The sequence below is a fragment of the Lepidothrix coronata genome, unplaced genomic scaffold, assembly GCF_001604755.1.
Source record: "Lepidothrix coronata isolate B3197 unplaced genomic scaffold, Lepidothrix_coronata-1.0 Scaffold76, whole genome shotgun sequence".
NCBI lineage: Eukaryota > Metazoa > Chordata > Aves > Passeriformes > Pipridae > Lepidothrix > Lepidothrix coronata.
In genome coordinates, this window is record NW_016690256.1 from 1882763 (window position 1) to 1906382 (window position 23620).

Genomic DNA, 23620 nt, shown 5'->3' on the forward strand with positions numbered 1-23620 from the left:
GAGGGTCTACTACAACTGCACCCAATATTTAGTCTCACTTTTTGTGCACTGAGGTTATTTCTCTTTTACAGGATAGTTCTCTTCAAGGTACTTTTGCTATCTAGAGCAGGTTAATGAATGAGTAACAAATAAGTAATTTATTCTGTAATTTTAGCGGTGTTAAATGCACAAGGTCCCCTACAGAATTTGGAAATGGGATATGACAAACTCTTTGAGAAGACATCTGCAGGTATTTTGCCCAAATTTTCTTAAAGCATTTAAACACCTAGCACAAGAATTTGTACTATTAGCGTGAAGTTCACTACTGGAAAGAGAGCCTGTATAAGAGCACTTCAATGCTCACATCCCAATGTAAAAATGACCAGGTCTTATCATGGTATCCTATCCAGAGATTAATTAGATCCTCAACTATTAAACTCTTTATCCAAGTGAATTTTTCATCCAAGTGTGAGCTATAGTATTTAAAAATGCATAGTGCTGCACTGAGCTCTTGGATTAGGATTGATTTCTCTTGATTTTATGTCTACATCTCAGCAAGGCATCTAACTTCTGTTTATTACTAATGGAGAGAGGAAGGCCCATTCACAACATGAACTGTAAGCACACCCAAATTTTACCTAAGCAATGAACTACACTGGTGCTTGATTTGAAAAGTAGAACAAGTCAAGTGTTCCAAAGGTGTAGGACCAGGGAAAAATATTAAGTTAGGATTGAGAATGTGGCCACCAGCTAATTTCTCACTGATCCTTTATTTAAGTGTAGTTTCCCTTAAACCACTTAGCCTATACATTTTGGTCTAACTTCAAAAAATATTAAAGATAAAATGTTAGCAGTTATTTATTCTGTAGATTTTTTTCAGCTCCTCCTATACATCTATATTTAAAGAAAATGATGAGCACCTGTCCTGCATAACCCTGTTTGCTTTAACACCAGTCTGGGGTTTTATGCAGTTATTCCACCACTCCCACAGCTGCTTTACACTATTCCCCACCACTGCCACAGTAACATTCATGTGCATGGCCCTTTGCACAGCAGCTGTCACAGAAAGCTGAGCACGCAATCACTTCTCTCTGTTTGCTCCTGTTGTTGTCGTGATTTATTAGGTACAAAGGCAGGAGACTGGCTCCCCCGCACAAGTCGGAAATAGAGTGTTTCACCCCAAAAGGGAGTATGGGGAATGGTGGGAGAGCTACAATGACCAGGTAAGCAAACAGCAAGTGGCCTTAGGGCAGTGTGATATGTCTGTGAACAGGAGGAGCAGCCCTGGACAATGCCAGGCCACATCCTCTGTCTGTAATTTCTGTGTATCCAATAAAGTATGTTTAGAAAAGAAAAGAAAAAAGAAAACGTGTTGCCACTGCTGATTTCTGTGTTCCATCTGACCACCAAAAAGGCCCTGCACCATGTTCATTCAAGTGATCTCAACCACATGTCCTGTGTGATGTTGTTGTAATACGGTGCTTTGGGGAGGAGAAATCTCACAGCTGACTCATTAAGCCAGTCAAGCAGCTGAAGAGAATCAGTTTTCAAACTTGGAGTAAGGGTAGTCCTCCTGCATATTTGGGATTACACTAAGTCTAATCAAAAGAACTTTTAAAAAGGGCAGAGAACAACTGATTGATGAAAACATTTTCAATATGAAAATGTTCTTCTCAATCAAAATATTGTTGGAAAGTGTTTTACAGTGGTTTTAAGGAAAGGTTTCAAACTCATTTAAAATAAAGTTTAGAATATCTTTTTCATAACTTGCTCCATTTAATTTAACTTATATACTTACTTTTTTTTTTACCATTATATATTGCATGTCATTAAACACCAATGTTAAAATTTAACGAATATCAAATGCTACATTTTTTCAATGTTACTGGGATTATCAGTTTCAATATAGCCATTTTGATGTTTCTCTACTGAAATGTTTTTAACTATTTAATTCTGTGAAGTACCTGGAAATTTCAGCTATTCATCTCATTTTGAGTGCAGAACGATTTCCAAAAGCTGAACTCTCCCCTAGCACAGAAAATTCATTTATCCAGACATCTCTATTCATAAATGAATAAGCTGCATATGTCACAGATGATTATAAATCTTTCATTAAACAATACTCTTAATAAGCACTGTATCTGTTACATTCTGTGAGATGTTAGAACCATTTTACCATTTATTAAAAGAGCTACTCATTCCTTATTGACCCCTGTAAGATATTTATAAATGTAACCTTAAAGCACGGTATGACCAAATTACACCTTCACTTTTCCCAAGTGTTAGTTACATCACAGGTGAATTTTATCATTGCAGGAGGGTGTTCTGTGAAACACTTCACAGTGTTATGTTCCCCTTGGGTGCAGCATTCACACATACATAAGGCCAGCAACTCTAACGCCACACAGCACACACCTGGGGGGCTCCTGCAGTTTAAATAACATTAGATACATTAATTGCTGAGTGTAGTACACAACGTATATTTTTTGTCAGCTGGAATTTTTTCTTGTCCATGTGTTGTCTGGGTTTTTTTTCCTTACATTGCATTGCCTTCAGTAATAGTTATTCTTCATTTAAAAGCTATCTGCAATCATTATATAATGGATTTTTGAAGAGCAGAAAAGTACATGTAAATGTCAAACAACTGTATTTTGTTGTACAGTATTCAGTTCTGCTTTGCCGGCCATATATATACCCTTGAAAAACTTCTTTTTTATATCTTCACAGTGAAGAATCTGTTTGCATTCCAGACTGTAATCGATCTGAGTCAAGTAGAGAGGACAAAAAGGTTCCTGTCAAAGAGGATGCCCTAACAGTCAAAAAGACTGGAAACTGTGTCAGTCTAATAGTTCCACAGCAAGACTGTCAGCTGCAAGACCTACTCAAACAGTTAAGAACACCTGCTGCTTAACAGAGAGTGCAATTGCATTTGATGGCTGTGTTTTGTTGTCTCCAGCCACAGTGTCCTGGCCAGTGGTCCTTGTCAAATTTTGTGAGCTCAGTAGAGTTGTCACTGTATGGCCTGGAAATCTTCCAGACATTGCAGAACAGAAAGTAGGTGCCATTCTTTTGTCTCAGTAAGTATCAGACCAGTGCTAGAAGTCACTGAGATGAAGAGTAGATGGAAAAGGACAGATGCAGGGGTCTGACCGTTTGTATATGATGAGAAAACCTCATCATCTCACAGGAAAAAGAGTTCCCATGATACTGACCAAATCTCACCTACATCATTTCAATCTAAATAATGCTGTGTAATTCATACTGGGCAGTATTGTTGACCTCATGTCCTCAAATCCCTCGGCAAAATTATATTTCTGTTCTAATCCTAGCATGTATATTTTCCACATCAGAGCCTAACTATCTCTTTATATTAGTCTTACAAGTGCCATGGAATTTCTCAAGATGAAAAGTGTCATAAAAATAACAGTAGTGGGTACACTATGTGATGCCTTGTAAGGTTATTTCTCATTAAGGGGCATTTAGGCATCCTGCATCACCCATGACCATCGTTCACATGTATGATAAAATCTATTGTGGAATGGAATGTTTATGAGTCTTTCAAAAAGCAGGCATCACAGCATCATTTCTTTTGCTTTTCTTGCATCATATGCAGAATGCATATTTTCTTGCATTTCTGATCTGATTAAATGCAAAAAATAAGAAACTAATTAATAATTCACAGGAGTAATTTTCCTGCTGATAAGTCCCATGTTCAAAAATACTTCTGTTATTATTTATCAGGCATGTCAAACATCTAAAATTCCTCTAATTGTATCTTCTTTACAGAGGATAGAAATCAAATCAACCCTTGACTCTGGAGATACAACTGGGAGAGTTAAATCTTTTTTTTTGTGTGTGTGTGTATGTGTGTGTGTGTGTGTGTGTGTGCGCGTGTGTGTTTGTGTTGGTGGGTTTTTTTCTTGTGCACTGCTTGTATTCCTGGTTTCAGAGTCAGATAAGGTGATGGTTTCTACTTTTCCCAGTTTCCATTTCATACCTTTAGCAATGAAAACAATGAAAAATCTTGTTGACTAACCAATGCTGAAAACACTTTAAAGCATCGGGAAGCAGAACTCACAGTTCAAGAGGTGCTGTTGTCCCTCCATCTTGTGAATAGAATGCTCCAGTGTATGTGCTCAGAGATGTCTGAAATGGCATTTTTCAGAAAAAAAGTGAAACCCAGCACTAGCTGCCTTAATGAACAATTGCAATGAGGTCACAGTAATAGAGGAAAGATGTTACATCTGATACCAGGATAATTTTTGCATTTTGGGTGATGATAACAGGTGTACCAGAAATGTTTCATTCAGATACAAGACACTTCGTTTCCTGTTCTAATCAGGCATATTGCTGAAGCAGCTGCCAGCATTACCATTGCTGGTGGCTGTGCCGGAAAGTCATTGGCAAAGGTTCTGTCCATCAACTCTCTCTCAATTTCTAGTTTCATTTATCCTTATATATTAAAGTTATTTATATAAATGTCAGTTGAGATTTTCATGAGGAAAACAGGTATCAACAGATTACAGTTTGTGGAGAAATATAAATAATTGCTCTTGTTGACAACAGAAAACTACTGTGAAAAATAATTATAAAATATATTGCTCTAGAACTCGGTACAGGACAAATCTAATTTTTGCCTTGTGTCATTCCTCTTTTTTGTTTGTTATAATTTATCTCCATAAAAAAAGCAATATGAGAATAATTTAAGCTAAGTAATTTGAGTGATACAGCACTAGCAGGTTATCTGTGTGTGGCAGAATTGACTTTCACCCAGGGAAACGATTACATACACGTATAGAGGTTTCCCAAAATGAGAGAAATAGCAATGACATAAAATAGCATTACAGTGATAGAATTGACCTAATTTAGACACCTTTGGTTCTATATTCAGTTTTAGCCAGACATCCAGGTTATCCTATAGTCCTGGGAGAAACTATGACTTACTTGTTCATACAGGTATACTGGAGTTCCCCACTTCAACCACTTATTTCATTTCAGTGCTTTTAGCATGTTGCAAAGTATTTTCATTCTCCCAAGGATGAACTTCTGTCACTACAAGCAAAAGGAATAATGAACTGAGGTTGCAAGTGACAAGATGAAAGAAAATACATATGTGCCCCTGCTTGCATGCATCACAGACACACACACAGACTGTCCCTTGTGAAGAGTCAATTTTTAATTAAATCAACAGAGAGCACACAAATCCTTTTCAGGCAGAGTAATTATATCATTGACTCTTTAATAAGAGAAGTCCCAATTATATCTTCGAGTCTTTCAGCAGAGGAGTCTGAAAGCAGAAGGGCTTCTTACTGTTTACTTTGAATAACAGGAGATCTCTTTTAGGAAGCTATATGGGCTAATCCAAGTACAGAAGTTTATCCTGCTTACCACTGCCAGCTGGTTCTGGGAATAACACGGAAAGACTTCTCCCTTAAAGATAGGAGAAGTCTGCACAGTGTTGAAGCAATATCTTAACTATGTCATCTTAAGAAACAAGATATTGTTTCAAGCTTGAATGTAACATTGAAACATCTAAGCTTAAATTTGACACCAATTTTAGCTCCATAATATTTAGATCAGTGTTCTGAAATTCAAAATTTCATTCATGGACTTATAAATTTAAGAATTTGAAATAATTCTTTTATTATAGTCATGTGAAGACAGATTGCAAACAGATCCTACAGGCCTCCAACAATTTATTGTCCGATGTCTGTTTTCAGGTGTATCATTCCAAATCTGCAGTCAGATTCTGACATTGGTATGTGAGGAAGAACAAAAATTATGTTAAATTTTTGTATTAATCTGTAATGATTACCCTTGTATTCCAGATTCCACTGATGAATAACACTATGTCACTATGCATTCTAAGCTCTCTTAAAAATTAATGAATTCCATATTTTAAACTGATTTTCCTATTTCAGTTAAAGATATTAACAAGAGAATAAGTGACTTATTTTCAATTTACATATGCTTTCAGTAACTCTCCCCAATACAACTCCCTAGGCTCTCATCATCAGAATTAATTTTAGCAACTCCAGGTAATTAATGAGAATGGCACCCTTGCTAAATTATGAGTGTTTTAAGCTGCTGTGTCTGTACTCCTCTTCCTGTTTTTCATTTCTTCTGCATTTTGAAGGACCTCACAAAATACATTTGCTTTACTAGCACCTGACTAAAAAAATGCTGATGGCAGAGCTATGCACCATCTCATAGGTAATCATACCAGAGAGGAAAAAGTACTACTACAGTGTACTACTACATGTAGTAATACAAAATTACTACTACAGCAGCCAAAACAAAAGACAAAGCGATCTATTCTATACAGTTAAAAATCCTACATGTGTAAAGGGAGGGGAATATTTTTTTTATACCTACGTGGACAAAAAGCAGTCAATATCTCTTATGAATACAAAACAAAGCCCTAAAGACAAGTGTATCTAAAAAGATTAAGTAAGGGAAGAAAATGAGAAACAATACTAATTGCAATTCTGTCATCAAGTGGACAACTGTAGGGGAAATATTTAAAGTATCAGATACTTCAAAAGGTCTCATTTCTTATACATATTATATCATGGTAGGTGTAGCAGGCTGGGAAAATGCCAGGAAAAATCAAAATCAAAGCAGCTTTTAATAAAGACACTGAAGAAACAAATAGTATGATTTTTTTTCTAAGAAAACCCCTCTTGTGCATAAAGCTGAACCTAATTAAACTTTAGTGAAAGAAATAAAAAAAAAAAGTGCTGCAAAGGCTTTGTTTTATCAAAAAAATATTCCTAACATTTCAGTGTCACTGATAGGAGTTTGCTGCTCTCTGCTCTGCTCTGCTCTATTCTGTGTAATGTGCCAGCAGAAAAGGAGAGCAGGGAAGAAAAATGGGCGTGCAGACAAACTTTGCACTGGAATTCCTTTGGGAGTTCAAAAGTGTAATTCTTCTGTTCTGAAATGAAGGAGCCAAAACCTTTCTAAAGAAAACTCTAGAATTTCACTGACCTAAAGTTTCCCATCATTGAAGAGTCAGGGCAGAGCTGGGCATAGTGAATTTAAACAATTCCATTACTAGACATCCTAGTCCTAGCCATGTCTAGTCATCCTAGTCTCTGATCTATTTTTATTTCTCTATTTTTAAATTGTGTGCATCACAGTCGTTTCCAGTTAACCTGACAGAGTAGCAACATGTGGTTAGAGCAGGATCCTTAAGTATTATCACTGCAATTTATCCATAACCGTTTCATACCAACAGAAGAAAACAAGAGGTGCTCCTTTCACAGAGGTGATAAATGATTGCATACTTCAGTTCTGTGTTGACTCCATAGTAAGTTGGTGCAACGTGATAAAGTGGATGATACACTTCCGACACAACAATTCCTACTATCGCTGGGCAGACTATTAGAATTTTATCTATAGATTCGTTCCTTACTAATAAATCATAGAATCATAAAGGTTGGAAAAGACCTCTGAGATCACTGAATGCAACTGTTAATCCAGCATCACCGTGTTCGCTACTAACCCATTTTCCCGAGTGCCACATCCACACATGTTTTGAACACTTCCAGGGATGTTGATTCTACTACTTCCTTGGGCAGCCTGACCACCATTTCAGTGAATGGTACTTGTTTCCTATTCAGTTTTTAATATCAAGGAATTTGCAATGATATTTGCAATGAATAATGGTCAAGTCTTTCAGGTTTTTGCACAAAATTTATATCAAACAGCCCCTGGGTCTCCTTCAGAGCCCTAGGATCTCCATGAGAGCTTGATTATGCTTGCACATAGTGCAAAGGCAGTGAACAAATGCTTCAACCAAGACTGACCCAAAACCAAACTGAGATTCAGGGAGGTTGGTGTCTTGCTCCACTGAAGATTTAACAGTCAGCTGCCTTTGCCAAGGGCTGGAAACAACCTCTGGTTTCATCCTTTTCCTTTCCCCAGGCTCTTCAGTCTCATAGTTCTCCTTAGTGATTGTCTCTTTAACTGTGACCAGGGGAGGAAGTAACATGTTACCTTCACAAGCTCTTAAAATCTCACCTTCAGTCAATGAAAATGTCTATGTGCATTTAGTGCTCATTTGCACACCTAAAGCCATAGGATTTGAAACATCTCTACTAAGCCAGTGCTTGAAGTCAGGAGGGGTGCTAGAATATACCTCTTTCTTTGGGCAAACATTTCTATTTGCTAGTCCTTCATGTTAATGGCATTTATTTCACCACTGTGGCAGGCATGTCTGTCACAGATCCCTCTAAGACCTCACCAAGAGGACATCTGGTACTGGAACTAGGCCCTCTCTTTCTGCCTAATCAAAGTTACAAGTGCCAGATCAGTCTGCCTCCTGGTCCAGCTCAAATTCAGCTGCAGCTGGGACAAGGTCCCCATCATACCAGACCTAGAGGCAATATCTCATCTACCAAATGATCCAAATTCTGCTCCTGCTGCTGGCATTGAGCTCCCACTGAGCTCAGGACTGAGCATGACCAAGGAGCCTCAACACCCATCAAGTATATGTTCCTGGGAGAGAAGCATACAATTCTCAGAGGGAACAATTTTCCTCCTCAAGACATTAGTGTCAGCTCCTGTTCAGTCCAGGACCGCATTCATAGAAATCCAAAGAATCAGAGTGAGCAGTGCTACAAATCAGATTTGCTTTTCCTTCTTGCTCTGATTTTGGTACAGCAGAAGGAAGGGATTGTCTCAACTGCAAGTTACAAGCCACTGGCTGTTTTGCTTGACATTTTGGGGGTAGGGGCCTTACAGTCAACGTCCAAGATCCAGATAACATCCTGGTGGCCACTGCAGCAAAGGGATGAACCCTTATGCACTTATACGGATCATCTCCCTGTCTACCCTCTCCTAAAGTACTCATTGGTTTACATTGTGTTTGTCTACTGGATTCTGTCATGCTGCTTTTGAAGGGGAATGCTGTTGGCATATGTTGTGTTACACGATCCATCGTAATTCCATGTAATGTAATCACGGATGTAAACCCAGAAGAAGGTTTTGTTTACACTCAGCACACAACTTTTTTTTTAGATGACTGTAAGAGCTATTAAACTGATAGTTTGAGGCAAGCCTCCACATGAAGGCTGATAAAAAGTCATCTGTTTTTAGTAAACCGTGTGCTTTGCAAACTGTTACGCTGCAGGCTAATGTGAGTATATCTTTTGCAGACTTAAAAAGCAAACAAAACCCAAATTTGTGATAATCTGCCAGGGTTTCCAATGTTGCTGTCTTTTCAAAAATCCTCAGTGACTATAGCAAATACTTTGGAAACCAAAGTGAATTGTCTGAAAATCTGTTGCATTTTGTATATAAATCATGTTTATTTGTATGTGGATGTCACTGTTGATGTCACTTCACAGTCATTGTCTGTTTCAGCTAAAAAACATTTCTAATGGTCTTCCTTAATTCCAAGAACTATAGGTTGATATATGTGCAAACACCAGCTCATCAACCTGAGGAAAATGTAAACAGAAAGGACACATTTCATACTATGTGTTTATAAGTGCCACTGCTGGCTTTTTTTAAGTAGCAAGAGGAGAAAAATAAGCAACTTTGATAAAGAGTAGAGTTTGATGATATCTGAAGAGAATTTACCATAAGGGAATTCATTTTTCAAAAGAGTGGAGCAAAATATTTATTGCTGTCTTGCAACTCAGGTCACCATGAGGAGCTGCTTGTATAGCTTGTCCAGTATTTTTTTCCTACTAGGAACATAGTTTCATTCTCTGAGCTGACCTGCAACTAAAAAAAAGTAAATTATTTCTTTAATCTAGTGGCAACTAATTTGCCAAGTACCTCAAAGAAGAAGTCATGCATCAGAAGCATCTCTCCACCTACAGCCAGTATAGCCCCTTTCTGTGTATTACTTTAGTACTTCCAAGCAGTGGGATATAAAGAGATGGTTTTTTCCCCCAGTCATAACAGACTGGGGGAAAGACTCCATCTTTCAATCTACAATCCCTACCTCATACCAGGAATCCATGTCCCAAAATTACATCAAGCTCCTTACCACTGAATGCTCCCAGGCCAGCCTACATACTTGCCCCCAGCTAATCCAGGTCTCTCACTTATTCTTTTCAAGCACTTAATTATCTTTCACTCCTCCCTACATCCCTTGGTACCACAGCCTCTCTGATACCAATCCAACAGAAGGGAAGCCATCAAGCTGCTCCTTCTTTCAGGATGGACATTGCCTATGTCTCAAGGGCCACAGCAGAGGGGTCAGCAGTGGCCATGAACTAGCACAGAACAGATCATGGTTGGACGCACAAATGGCCTGTGAAATGAGCTGGCACTCTGCTTGTTGTCCTGGGACATATAAGTATAAATTATAGATATAAATATATTGCAATTGATAGATATAGATATAGATGAAATTGCAGTCGACTTCATGATGAATATAACCTCTGAGATACAATATACCCATGGTATAGGTACAGTGATTATATTTTTAACTTTGATGCAAGTTATCATCTTATTTCTGTTTACAGCTCTAATGGGAAATCAGTTTCCTGGGCCCAGAATGAGAAAAGCAGCCGAGGAGCACACCTTTGGCAGCGGTTGTCAGTCCATATCAACAAAAAAGAGAACCCCAACCAAACTGCAGTGATCAAGCCTTTTTCTAAAAGCACAGATAGTAGCCGACCCAGTAGCAGCGCTACATTTCCTGAGGCTAGTGCCAAAACACTTTACGACGTTTCAGAAGCCGAAGAGCAATACCCAGCTCAGTACCGACCACAGACTCCCTCACCTATCAGCACTTTGAGCCACAGAACTGCCTCCGTTAGCCGAACAGAAGACGATGTCCCTACCTTCCAGTCAGAACCTCCTCAGCGAAGTAGCTCCTCTCAAGGCTCCCTCATGGAGCAGATCAGTAGTGTGGTTACTCGTTTTACAGCCAATATCAGTGAGCTGAACTCTATGATGCTTTCAACAGCTACTCCAGGGACAATGGTGGCTGCTCCTCTCTGCTCTTCATACCTGATTCCACGTGAAATCCAGCTCCCTACAACAATGACCACGCTTGCAGAGATCCAACCACTTCCTGCCATTGAAGTCAATGGCGCTTCACAGTCTGGTAGGAAACCTTCAAATGACAGTGTCAAAGAAGGCACTTCAGAGACACCATCAGCCAAGCAAGACCTGGAGGAGTTGGTAGCTTTAACTCCTCCTTCTCCTTTTAGAGACTCCGTTGATTCTGGAAGTGCATCTCCCAGCTCTCCAGTTTCCGAATCAGCTCTCTGTATCCCATCCTCTCCCAAATATGACACACTCCTCATCAGAGATTATACTCAAAGTTCTTCTTCGCTGTGAATGTAGTTCAACACAACATTGAATCTCAACAGCTACAAGGAAGTAGTGAGGGAATAGCCAAGCCTTCAAGACCTCCAGTGTTTACGCAGATAGAGTGAGAGGCATTGGGTCATCTTGTGAGGAACGGAGGGGAAGAAGAAGAATTATTTGAGGAGTGGAAACACCAGATTAATTATGCTAATTTAAAGACAAAATGACTTGTGGCAGATTATCGTGGCCTTAAAAAAACATGGGCTTTTCAGAAACACTGAATCTACTTTTGAGGGCTTATAAGGAGTCTGTTAATCCAGTTACATACCAAGTGCTTTGCTTTAGTATTACAATGAACTGTGTGTACAATATATGGGGCAGGGTGGGAGGGAAACTAGATTGTAAACAACTGTACAATGGTTTGTTTGTTTACTCAGATTCCTTACCCAGAAGTCAACCTTGATCTTTTATCAAGAATAGAAGACCAAACATTGAATGTACATTTTCTAACAGACTCAAATCTGGGACCAACCTGTCAAGCTTTCTTTCTTTTTTTTTTCTATGAAGATCTCAACAAGTAGTAATGTATGTTCAATAACTATGAAACTTTTTGCTGAAGAATATTGTGTCCGTGATACCTTACACTTGGATAACACTAAGCTGAGGCTCTGCAGTGAGTGACTGCAATGTGGAGGGCTTTACAAGTGACTTCTCTACCTACACATTTGTTTATGAAATTCTCTTCTATCGGTATCAAAAATTCAATTTGTTAACATTGGATTCACCTTCACAACAACAAAACCCAAGGAAGATTTCCTGACTATTTCACCATGTTGCCAACTAATAATGAAGTAGCAAAAAATATTTTCTGGAGTACTGTTTTGTAATTCCCTTATCAGGGCAAGTTGTTGAGATGAATATTCTCTTTCTAGCAGCACTACTGAGCTATATTATAGCTGCACTCCCTACTGAAACTAATACATTTTTACGGATGTTCTTATGCTAACACTACCAGTTAAAATACTTATTCGGATTCCCATAATCTTTGCTTGTAAGGAACAGTTAACACTCTAAGGATTTTCTCCATACTTTGAATGACAGAATTCTAGGAGACCAATTTGGATTATGATGAATGCTTACTGTCAGTGGAAAGGTTGTCGTAATCACAATTAATATATATAGGGAAAAAAAGACCCATGTCAAAGTCTGCTTAGAGGTGATTTAGCTACTCTTTAATAAGCAAAAATTTTGAACTTTATTTAGCTGCTGATACATTGCAGCTATGAACTGTGACAAAAAATGTACTTTCAAAGCAATACAGAGTAAAGGTTGAAACAGAGAAGAGCTAATGAGATATGAATGAACAGTCTTTGTTTCTTAACAACTCACAGAATAAGCAAGGGGATTCCTCATATTTTTTTCCTATATCAAGGTAGTACAGTTTAGTGCACTTCATACTGTCACAGCACTTTTTTAATACAGGCAGGGAAGAGTTTTAAAAGTTTGAATAGTAGCTAAATAATTTTTGATAGGTATAGTTACATAGAACTTTTAAGTCGGACCCTAAACGCACACTGTATTGGCTCTCTTCTTCATGACATAGCTGTCCTCAGGTGCCAAACTTTTATGAGTTTGTTTTATTTTATTCAAGGGTAGTACGAAGTGGTGCGTGATGTACTTCAATTCAAAGTTGAATTGATGTAGCCTTATACAGAAGACAGCTTCAAGGAAGGGAGCCTTGAAATAAGGCTGCTATGCTTCATTTTCAAAACCTTTTAGATCTTATTTCTTCAAAGATAATGAATATTTTGTAATCAAAATTCATACCTCCTTTTCCTCCCCCATGCCCAAAATAATAAATATTTGATCAAACAAGCAAAACATGAAAGCACATTCACATACTTTAGCAAAGATCATTTTCTATTCCTTTGGGATGCTTGTTTCACTATTATGTGCTGTACTCCAATTTACTGCCCAACAACATTTAAAATAGAAAAGTAATAGATAACTGAATCCAAACCAGCACCTCAGAGAGATACTCAGTGACGCTGTGCATCCTGAGCAAGACAGTGTTATCCAGTTTCAGTCTGGGCATGCTTATTTTGCCAGGTACAGTTGTTTACTAGCTATGCCTATAGCATAAACAGGCAGGTCATGAAACAGCTCTACTCCAGAAGGCAAATTGATATGCTTAGTCATGACTGTAGGCCCTTGTTGCTTATATGTAGCTTTTGCCTCCTCACATGACAGCTTAGCACAGACTCAGTTCTGTGCAGCTGTATGGTTTCCCAACTAGAGCTCAGTTCTGCCCTCTTGGTTCACAGTACTAGCATGTCTCATCATCCCCTAGCTGCCCATGTCTTTATGAGAAAGAATCTTCTGTCACTGGTTACAACCTAAATTCTCATTTAGGGAGACTAGACCACTTAATTGTTGTTCGTGGAAGATTTATATAATAATATATGTCTCCCATGAGTGCAATATTGTTTTGATATAAACAGAGTGTACTGAGATAGTTAATGTTAATTTTAAATGGATTCTATTCCTACCTGTTCTCTTATACTTTAAACTGTAGACCAATGTCCTTACAAGAACATTCTCCATCTTGATCTTTCCCTAGTATTTTAGGTCCCCATTTATGTAGTCTCTTTTTATAGTGGTGGACAATTAATATTAATGTTTTCCTGCTCAAATCAGTGGGTTTCACTGCACCATGAAATAATCAGCAGTGGAAATAAGGATTATACAGACAAAGAACGCTTTTCTTAAATACAAGATTAATAAAAAGGAGTAAGAAATAGAAACTGTCAAACTCAGCATAAATATACCTCTTCTGCTTCGAAACTGCAATTCTGAACCATCCTGGCCATACTTATTGCTCAGAGCTTCCTGACAACTTTTGTACATATTGCCAAGATGATATAGGTATACAGATGCACCATGTGCTGCCAAACAAACACATCCCTCAATCTAACACCTGAATGCATGTTTTAAAGGACTAAAACCCTAATGCTACAGAACCCAAATTTTAAACATTTTATTCACTCTCATTTTGAGAGTAGTCATGTATCTTTTGCATATCTATCAACCACAGTAGAAATTTTAGTTGCACAAGGAACCATGGATGGACTTCGTTGAGATTGTACCCTCTTGAAGTCAGTCTATTTTTAATGAAAAATAGAACAGCCTTAGTGGCATTTAAATAAGGTAGAATAAATCTAATTGTACAACCTGGAATACACCAATGTCACCTTCTATGAGGTGTTTGGATTTCAACAAAAGGAGAAAAGGGATTTTGGAAAAGAAGGTGGCAAAGGTGTAATGCCTGTAGTAATAATTCAAAGGAGCCCAGAGGGAGATTGGCAAGACTGGAAAGTTCTTTGAGAGAAGTCAGTGGGTTTGACATAAGGGAAAAGAAAATTATGAATGATAGACATCAGGATTTCATTATGCTGTTTTTATGCTGGTCTCTGTTTAGGACATCAAGATATAATGGCAGGGTCTTTCAGGCATAAATGCAAAAGTTACAATCACAAATACTTTCCATTCTAACTAAAGAATGTGCAAGTACCAACAGAATGGCTTGAATTTGCCTTCCAATTTAGTGCTGCTGCCAGAAAGGGAATTAAAGGAGTTGAAACTTTAAAGGAGTTGTCATTCTTGACCACAGGGACCTCAAAAAATCATTTATTTCTTTTATGCTTGAGGCCAACCCTGAAGACTGAAGGTGTAACCACCTCTGGATCTGTGCTTTTGAAATAAAGTGAATCACTCTGGCAGCCCAGTTGGGAAAAAAAAATCTTTGCAATACTGAAGAAGAAGAACTGTATTTTTAAATTGGGTCTGAAGAATAATTGCATGACTTTGGAGATGTGCTTCCTTGTACTTCTATCTGAACATTTGGTGCCTAGTCTTATACAGATACTTTAGACCACATATTTTTAGACCACAGTCCACAACTTGCTGATGTTTCATAGGAGCCTAGCTGATCACAAGGTCCTGGGTTCTTCCATTGATTCCCAGCTACAAAAGTGAGTTAGAAGCTAAATGCTAATTAAAAAGTAACCGTTAAAAGATTTAAAAGCAAAAAAAAAAGTTGTGTTAGTTTGCTTGGATGTTTATTCAGTTGCTGTGTTTGCGAAAGGAAAAGTTTTTATCAAAACTGGAGAATAAGATCTCCAAAGAGAGCAAACAGGAAGGCCAATCCATGATTCTGGCTCTGGATAATAGCAGAGTTCCCCTGGGAATGTATTCATTAGAGTGTGTGAGACCAAAACTGAAAAACAGCATAGATCTGGGTGTAAGCTCTGTAAAGGAAAGTGTGCAACCTTGCTATTCTGCTTAATGCATCATTTACGAAGTGAGAGGAAAAAAGATGACAGAAACAGACAGCACGCAAAAAAGTCAGTTCCTTAGGGCAATCAGAGCACTATGCTCAGGATTAATAATGTGACCATGACTTTTTTAGTGTATTGGAGACCAGTGTCAGGGTTAACTCTAAAAAAAAAAGGAGTTTGGGGCCTAAAGATAGGATTTCATTAGAACTTAATACCTACATTTAAAACTCAACTTTAAAACCACTATTCAACTGCCACCTTACTCAGGCACCAAGCACTGTATGTCTGCGTATGCTTAGAAGTACCCTCATCTTCACACATCTAAGAATCTTTGTACATAATTCATGCTAAAATCCCTCAGGAATGCAGAAAACAGTGGTTCCTTGGTTAAGTCCCTGTATATCCCATGAGTGAGTACACAGAATGCACAGTACTTAGACATCAGGATCGTACTCCCTACAAAATGAAGTAGAAATCTTCCTTTGTTTTAAGGTTATGGGTCTGGTTATGCTGCTGTTTTCATGACACCTTTAAGGTTAGAATAGTCAGGCAGAAGGCAAGTGACCTGAATTCAGGCCCTACCACTGCCAGAGGTGATGAAATGTTCCTCCTGGCTGGAAAGTGCTCTAATGACTCAGTTTTGAGATATTCCCTGTTCATCTCACTAAGGTCATTTTACAGAACAGAAAAAAACTCAAGAGCCTTGCATTAGAAAAGGAACAGCTACTGTGCAACCTGATAGGACATACACTTGGTATAATTAAAGATCATATATGATCATTTAATATAAAATTCTTTAAAAATTTCTGGAACAGAGACCAGATGAGTATTTTATCTCCAAAGAAGTGGAGACAACCTTTTGTCTGTGTTATGTATTGACTAGAAAAAATGTTAAATGCTTCCCTGAACAGTGTTTTAGTGACAGGAGGGGAGGATGTGCCCTTACATAACTCTGTGTCTGCAATCATCTTGTCTTCCACCTGGTGTTCTTATACCCTTTAATGGAAAGGAGAGACTGAGTCTTCTTGGATAGGTGAAGGAATTAAACTTGGGGTTCTCTGAGACTGCAGAAAAAGGGACCCATTTCATTTTCCTCCAGCCATCTTATACAAAGGAAACTCATCTTTAAAACAAAAAGTATAGCAGTGTCCAAAAATTGGTCCCAATGGAAAATTAGCGTTTTCTGCTCATTGCATTTCCATATTGACTCAAGTAGGATAATCCTGGGCATCTCTTTCCTTGTTGTGTTGTTTTTATGGGCACCTAGCTCTCCTCAAAAACTCCATAGCAAGGTTAGACATTTAACAAAGTGTTTTGACTCCCACACTAGAGCCAAAAAATTATGTATTACACTGTATAACTAAGGGCTGAAGTCCTTTGCTGGCATTGGTTCCTAATCTATTGAGGTCAATGGACTCACTTCAGATGAACATCCATGTAAAGGAAATCAAAGTTTGATAGTAGCCAATGAAGTCTAGATTTTGGCTACTTGCTCTGCAGAGAATGATAATGAGAGGATGTTCTTCCCACTTTCTTTTGAATCAAACAGCAGATGGATTTTATTAGGTTCATTCCTGGAACTAAGCTTGGCGAATAGTACCTTCCTACTATACTTCTTTATCATTGCTACTCTATCTGGTACCCCAATGGGAAAATCATACTCTAACTTAACATATATATTAAAGGATGTGAGAGAACATGTCCAAAGGCAAGAAACAGGTCACAGTTTTCTGGCAGTTTCATGAAGCTCATAAAAAGAAGTCAATATTCTTCATGAACAAGAAAATCATTCATCTGCTACCCATTCCATTGGGCACTTCACTTGGTAAAAACTTCAGTTGAGTCACCCAAATTCACTTTTTTGCAGTGGTTTATTATTATATCCTCTATTCAAACCTCTGCAATTGCCACTTACAATTGTATACTGTGAAAAGGAAAAGAGATACAAACCAGTGAAACATAAAGGTAAGTAAAAAATTCATCTGAGTGATTAATTGGTATATATGACTGGTTTTGTCTTATCTGAGTAATGACAGTACTAACAAATAACAATCATTAAGTCACTCTGATCTGCCAAATGGGAACAAATATACTATGTATATTACATGTAATAATAGGATTATATGGCAGCTGCTGGTGGTATTTGTAATTAGAAATCTATATAGAATATAGATGTTTTAGAGAGACGGTGCCAATTCCAAAAGATCTGTGTGGGCTATAAGTGCTTGTAATTATTTTTTTTTTAATTTGCTAATAACTTATGAAGAACCGGTTTCAAACATTCTGTGAGCATTTGTTCTTTTTTATGTTGTTGCTGCTTATACTATTAAAAATAGAGAATGTAAAGTTATTATTTTGATGTGAACTGAAAATGATTTTCATAAAATTTAACATTTTTATCAGCTTTGATTTTGCTTTCTACCTGTACAAATGTAATTTATTTTAACATTTAAGAATACACTTGCTTGTTTCTCAATTGTCTACATCATGTTATAGTTGGTGTTTTTGAACAGTATTAAAAAAAAATCTGTGATATGACTGAAAATTGGACTTCTTTTTCTCTGACATACTTACAGCTATATTTTCAGTGTGTTTTTCTGCAAACCAGGTGTGCCTATACACAAACTCTTCAATTATAATCTTTCTCTCTCTCTATTATTTTAAAGGATTAATGTAACACTAATGATATCATGGTTACATATCCCCCTAGTATAATTTGATCTTTCTCTTTTGAAGCAAACACAATCTCATGGATGAGGCGTATATGGATTTTCAGGTTGAGAGGAGATAGTATAATAATCTAGTCTTTAACAAGAGAAAACAAAGCTGTTCAACTGAGAATTCATATACCAAAACATTCTTTTTATAGATATTGTAGAAAAGCACTTTACTCCTATCATTATAGGTTCTCATCTGATCTTGAATTGCAAAAAAAAAAAATCTGAGAAAATTTTCTATATCCTTGAATAACTGGTTTCTAGTGCTCTGCCATTGTAACCTCTAGGAATCAATGCCTTATCTCAAGTCTGCCTACATTCTGTTTCCAGTCAATAGATTTTGCTTTACTTTCCGCACTAGATGGAAAAAAAACCTCACAAACAAACAAAATCTCCCTCATCCAAAAAAGACAACCAAAAAAACAACCAAAAAACCCCACCAAAACAAAAACAGCAAAAAAACAAAATCAAACAAACGAGAAAACACACACATGCACAGGAAAAGAACAAAACAAAACAAAATAAAACAAACCCCACTAATTTTCTTGTTTGGAAATTCTCTCCATCCCATTCCAAAATCTGGGATTTGGAATAGTCTTAATATTCTTACATAGACTGCCATGAATTTGGAATAATTGCATTGCATGCAGTGAAAAGCAGTATGTCAACTGCAGCACTCAGATAAAAGATTATCATATACATTATCTTCTAAACACATTTCTAGAAAGACTGCTGAATTGGTTTATTTGTTGTTGACAAATTAAGGGGAATAATTTATAACACAATGGTAGGTGAAGTGCTCATCTTCAGCTAAAAACAATGTGAATTCACATCATGTCTTTAAACCACCTAAAAGTCTACATCCCAAAGTAAATTCTTCCAGTGCAGAAATCCACAGCAGTTGTTTCAGTGAAATACACTGCTTTGGGTGAAGAATGTTTTAGCAAAAAAAGCATTGCAATCATATTACATATTGGAGAGAAAGATTTTGAAAACAATGTGCAACATCTTTTTCCATTGCAGGATATTTTTAAAGCAGTCTCTGAAATGCTATATCAGATTTGTTCAGTTTGCAAGAAAAATTAATTTATTCCATTCTCCATGACCACCTCTCAGTTGTGTTTCTGCTGAATTTCTGTTATCGCTACAGTATGATGACCTTCAGAAACTAATAAACTGATAAACCCCATTCCAGATTAAATCACAAATCAGTGTTTTTATAAAAGGAAAGGGGTTCAGTTCCATAATACGCCTTCAGAAATATCAGGGCAGTTAGTGGTAAGAAAAACAAAAGCTCAATTTCTGAAAAAGTTTGGAGTCTAAATTCTCTACCTGTGTGGAGCTTGATGTTTCTTTCCTATTTGGTCCATAAATGCTATCTGACACCAGAGAAGCCTTACTGCCAATATTGCCCTCCTTAGCTGAATTAATACATGGACTGGGTGCTCTTTTCCTTCTCTCATCCTCCTTCTGCTTTCAGCAGGGACAAACATTGGGAAAAGGGCTGGAATTTTACGAACTGACAATCTTCCTTTGTGTCTGTTTGGGGGCTATCTAATAAAATTGTTTTCCTATTGTATTAGTTTAAGACCAAATTGCAGCGGAGTGCATGAGACATTTATTATGACAAAAGATTTAGATGAGCTTTCTTTCACATATACAGAGACATTTGTGATTTATTTACACTTTTTCAGGAAAGTAGCTTCAAACCACCATCTGCTTTATCTGTTTGTCTTACAATTTAGTCAACTTTTTAGGTTAAAACAAAGCAATCAGCATGCTTGTTCAGTATGATTTTGTTTAATTGGGACTCAAAACTTACCTCCACGTAACTTACCACGTTTAATCGCTTAGCAAAGATCAGCAAATGAAAAGCTTCACTGTTAAGTTTTACCTGGGTTTTCTCACGTATGTTGTGAAGAATCGCAGAATTGTTTAAGTTGGAAAAGATCTCTAAGATCATCAAGTCCGAATGTTAACCCATCACTGCCAAGTCCACCACTAAACCTTGTCCCCTTGCACCACATCTATATGTTTTTTGAACATTTCCGGAGGGTGATTCCACCACATCCAGAGAAGCCTGTTCCAATGCTTGAAATATGCTCACATGTACATATGTTCACTTCAGATTTGTGCTTGTTTGATTAAGGTGAAGAATAGGCTTAAGTGCTTGTCACAAGACTGATGCTGTGTTATAGACTCTGTGGGCTGGTCCGTGGCCCTTGGCCCTCATGAGAGTAATTCCCAGAACATGGCTCTCCTCCACTGATCCCCTTCTGCTCTGAGCCCCTCCTGAGGTATTCCAGAGCTTCAATTATGAATACTCTTAAACATGTGTGTAAGCAACAAGGATGTCAGTTGAATCTCAGCTTAAGAATCACTTTAGACTTACATTTATCTAACTGTATAGACACATTACTGATGAACCTGGAGAGGAAGATGCCAAGAGGACATGGAATTCTAAGAATCCCAGTCTAAGACTAGAAGGATAAGATTTGCTTCCAAGTAGAAGACAAACACTACAGGGTGCCCCAAATTTAGATGTCAATGACAAACTTATAAACAAAATGCCATTGAGGCCAAATATGAAATGCAGATGTGCTGTATCCATGTAGAAAGTACAAAAGTAGCATATAGAATATTGAGATAAATTAACTAAGACAAATGAGGAAAAGAACACCAAAACCAAAAATTCAAGACTGTATTAGAAGTGAGACATTACTAGAAGAGAAATCATGAGACTGTGAAATTAGGAAGCAACTAAAAGGCCAACACAACTCTGGAAGCCCACTTGAAAGTAAACAAGTCAAAAGTGTGAAGTATCACACTGACATAAAATAGACTGTGGATGTGAGAGCATTAAAGAGCAGGAAAGGAATACTCTAATGATGTTATCGAGGTCACTGAATTTCCTTGCCAGTGTCATACTGAAATCCTGCACAATTATGAACTGTGTGAAATACCATTATTTCCTTTCATATTATTTTGTCCTATTTCCTCTTCTGAGTCTTTGTCTTTGTTATTTATGACCAGAAAGATGCTAGACAGTTAGATAATCATGATAGTAAAATCTGGCATCAAGTTAGTGCAGTAAAGTTGAAAACACATAGACTTGTCACATTCTCCTTTGGTAAGACAAGGCTGGCAAGCACTGCCCTTATGTGAATACCAAATGTCAGAGAGTGGTCAGCCAAACAACAGGCTTCACCAAGCTTCATCTTAAAGCAATATAACAGAGTGTCTTGGCTTGTACCACTTACAGTTTATACCAGCTACCTTCCAAATAAATAGTGCTGGGAGGCTTGGAATGATGACTCCATTAGGTCAAAATACCAGGCTTCTTGGTTGCAGTGCTGCTCCAACAGAAAACAGCATCTGTTCAGGCTAGGGAAAGCACAACAATAGCCCAGTTATAATACAACATGTATGTCTTCAGTGAATGAAAACCCTCAACCGCAGATGAAAATCCATAGTGGGACACAGCTACAGAGAAGTCACATCTGTTACAAATACCCACAGAAACAAAGTGTCATTGCCCATTGTTCACTGGGCAATGACAGCTTGAATTCAGCCCAAAAGATGCACATTTCTTGTACCATACAGCAAAACTCTGCCTGTAGCTTTGTTAAAACAGGCTGAATGCCAAAGGAAAGGAAAGCAATTATATAAGATTCCATAGAAAAGCCCAACGCTACTGAGATGGATTACCTGAAAATATAGGAATTACCTTTTCCTCTGTTATTCCTCGGTTATCTGCTGATGACAGACCATGGGATAGTGAGTTTTTAATTTCTTCATTATCCTTTCACTACCCCAAACAGGCAACAAATACAAAACATGATAACCAACAGGGGATGTTCGATCATCTCACACTGCATTGACAGCAGCTGTCTTCAAAACAGATTGCTAGATACGAGTAGTGCGTCAACACTGGCTGAGAGGGAACATGCAGTCAGCTGAAGGAAGGAAAATATGTTTTACCAAACAAGGTAAAAAAAAGGGACTCATATTACAGCAATATCAATCTTGAATAATGTCACTGAAAATACTGATGATGAGTGTGAATGAGACTTCTGTGTATAACAGATCAGAGTCTGAGGCTCTGTTCAGGGTGATACTTGTAATCAGTGTAATCAATGTAATACTTGATGCACTTGTTTTTTAACATATTTCTATAGCAGAATTTTGCCAGAGAATGAGCATCTTTTGTTAACTAGTACTTGTTTTCCCAACGTGTACATTTCATAATTTTTACTGTTTTCTTGACTTTGAATGTCCTCAAAAAGTTGTCTACCTGAATTCCATTGGAATTCAAATTAAACTTTTTACTTGCTTTATTTTAATCAATCCTTGGTAATTTTGCATTAATACTGCCAGTATTTGCCATTTTTCACTTAAACAAAAACCCAGAAAAACAATTCCCAGTTATAATTAAGTGAATGGGAATTCAGCCATAGAATTACTTAACCAGTGAGTAAACCCAAAATTTATTGCTGAATCCTCTCTATGTTGAGCTGGTAAAAGCCCACGTGCATCAGCAAGGGCACTGTTTCTGGTCAGTAACTGCTGAAGGGGATAATTTTCTGCAGATTGTGTGTTAACAGAAATACAGCTCCTGACTAGAGCTGGACTTCCTCTTGACTAATACACTGGTTTATTCTGCACCAATTACCTTTAATACAGAGCTAGTTTCCTGGAAGAATAAGTTCCCTAGGATAATCAAAGGCTACATCATGCTAAGCAACCTCAGTGCCAGAAAATGTTCCCATTCATCTTAAATTTACTAGAATAGACTAGGTATAGTCATGTTCTCTGTTTCAGGGCTTACTCTAACTTAAAAAAAAGAAAAAAATCAGAGTGGAACAAAGTGTTCAACACAACTGGATCAAAAATGAAAGGAATGATCACTCTCTGGTCAAAATCTTTCTCAATTTAACAAATTTCAAGTCTTAACTCTTTTTCTGTCCAATGGGAAAGAGGGAAGAGCTCCAAGCCAGTATTCAAACCCGCCTCCAAGGAGGTTTTGCTACAGCTGCTGGGAAATCAAACTGCAGTCGTCAGTCCAACAGTTAAATTTCATTCTCCTCAATGATGATGATGTTTTCAATGGAGCTATCAGGCATTGGGAGGGTATTTAGCTGGGTTAAAAACATGTTATTAATTCCTAATAGCCACTGGCTAAATCATAAACATATACTTCTTTCTATATACTATACGCTTTTTGCACTAGGGTTTTTGGTACATGACTGGTCAGATGGTATTTTATGCAGGCTCCAGCAAATAACAAGGGCTGGTCTTTCTCATAGCACT

General features: G+C 37.5%; 1 protein-coding gene across 5 annotated transcripts in view; it reads left to right on the top strand.

The window, feature by feature from the left end:
- GRM5 (glutamate metabotropic receptor 5) overlaps positions 1–18138 on the top strand; it is a 241633-nt gene extending 223495 nt beyond the window's left edge. For 3 of the 5 annotated variants that reach the window (XM_017819715.1, XM_017819716.1, XM_017819717.1), the window contains 3 exons: positions 1104–1202; positions 2707–2868; positions 10464–18138. In XM_017819715.1, coding sequence (XP_017675204.1) covers positions 1104–1202; positions 2707–2868; positions 10464–11286 — 1084 coding nt within the window. In that variant the 3' untranslated portion in view covers positions 11287–18138. The remainder of the gene's footprint in view (positions 1–1103; positions 1203–2706; positions 2869–10463) is intronic. The other 2 variants (XM_017819719.1, XM_017819720.1) reach the window with 2 other exon arrangements.
- The last annotated feature ends 5482 nt before the right edge of the window (positions 18139–23620 follow it).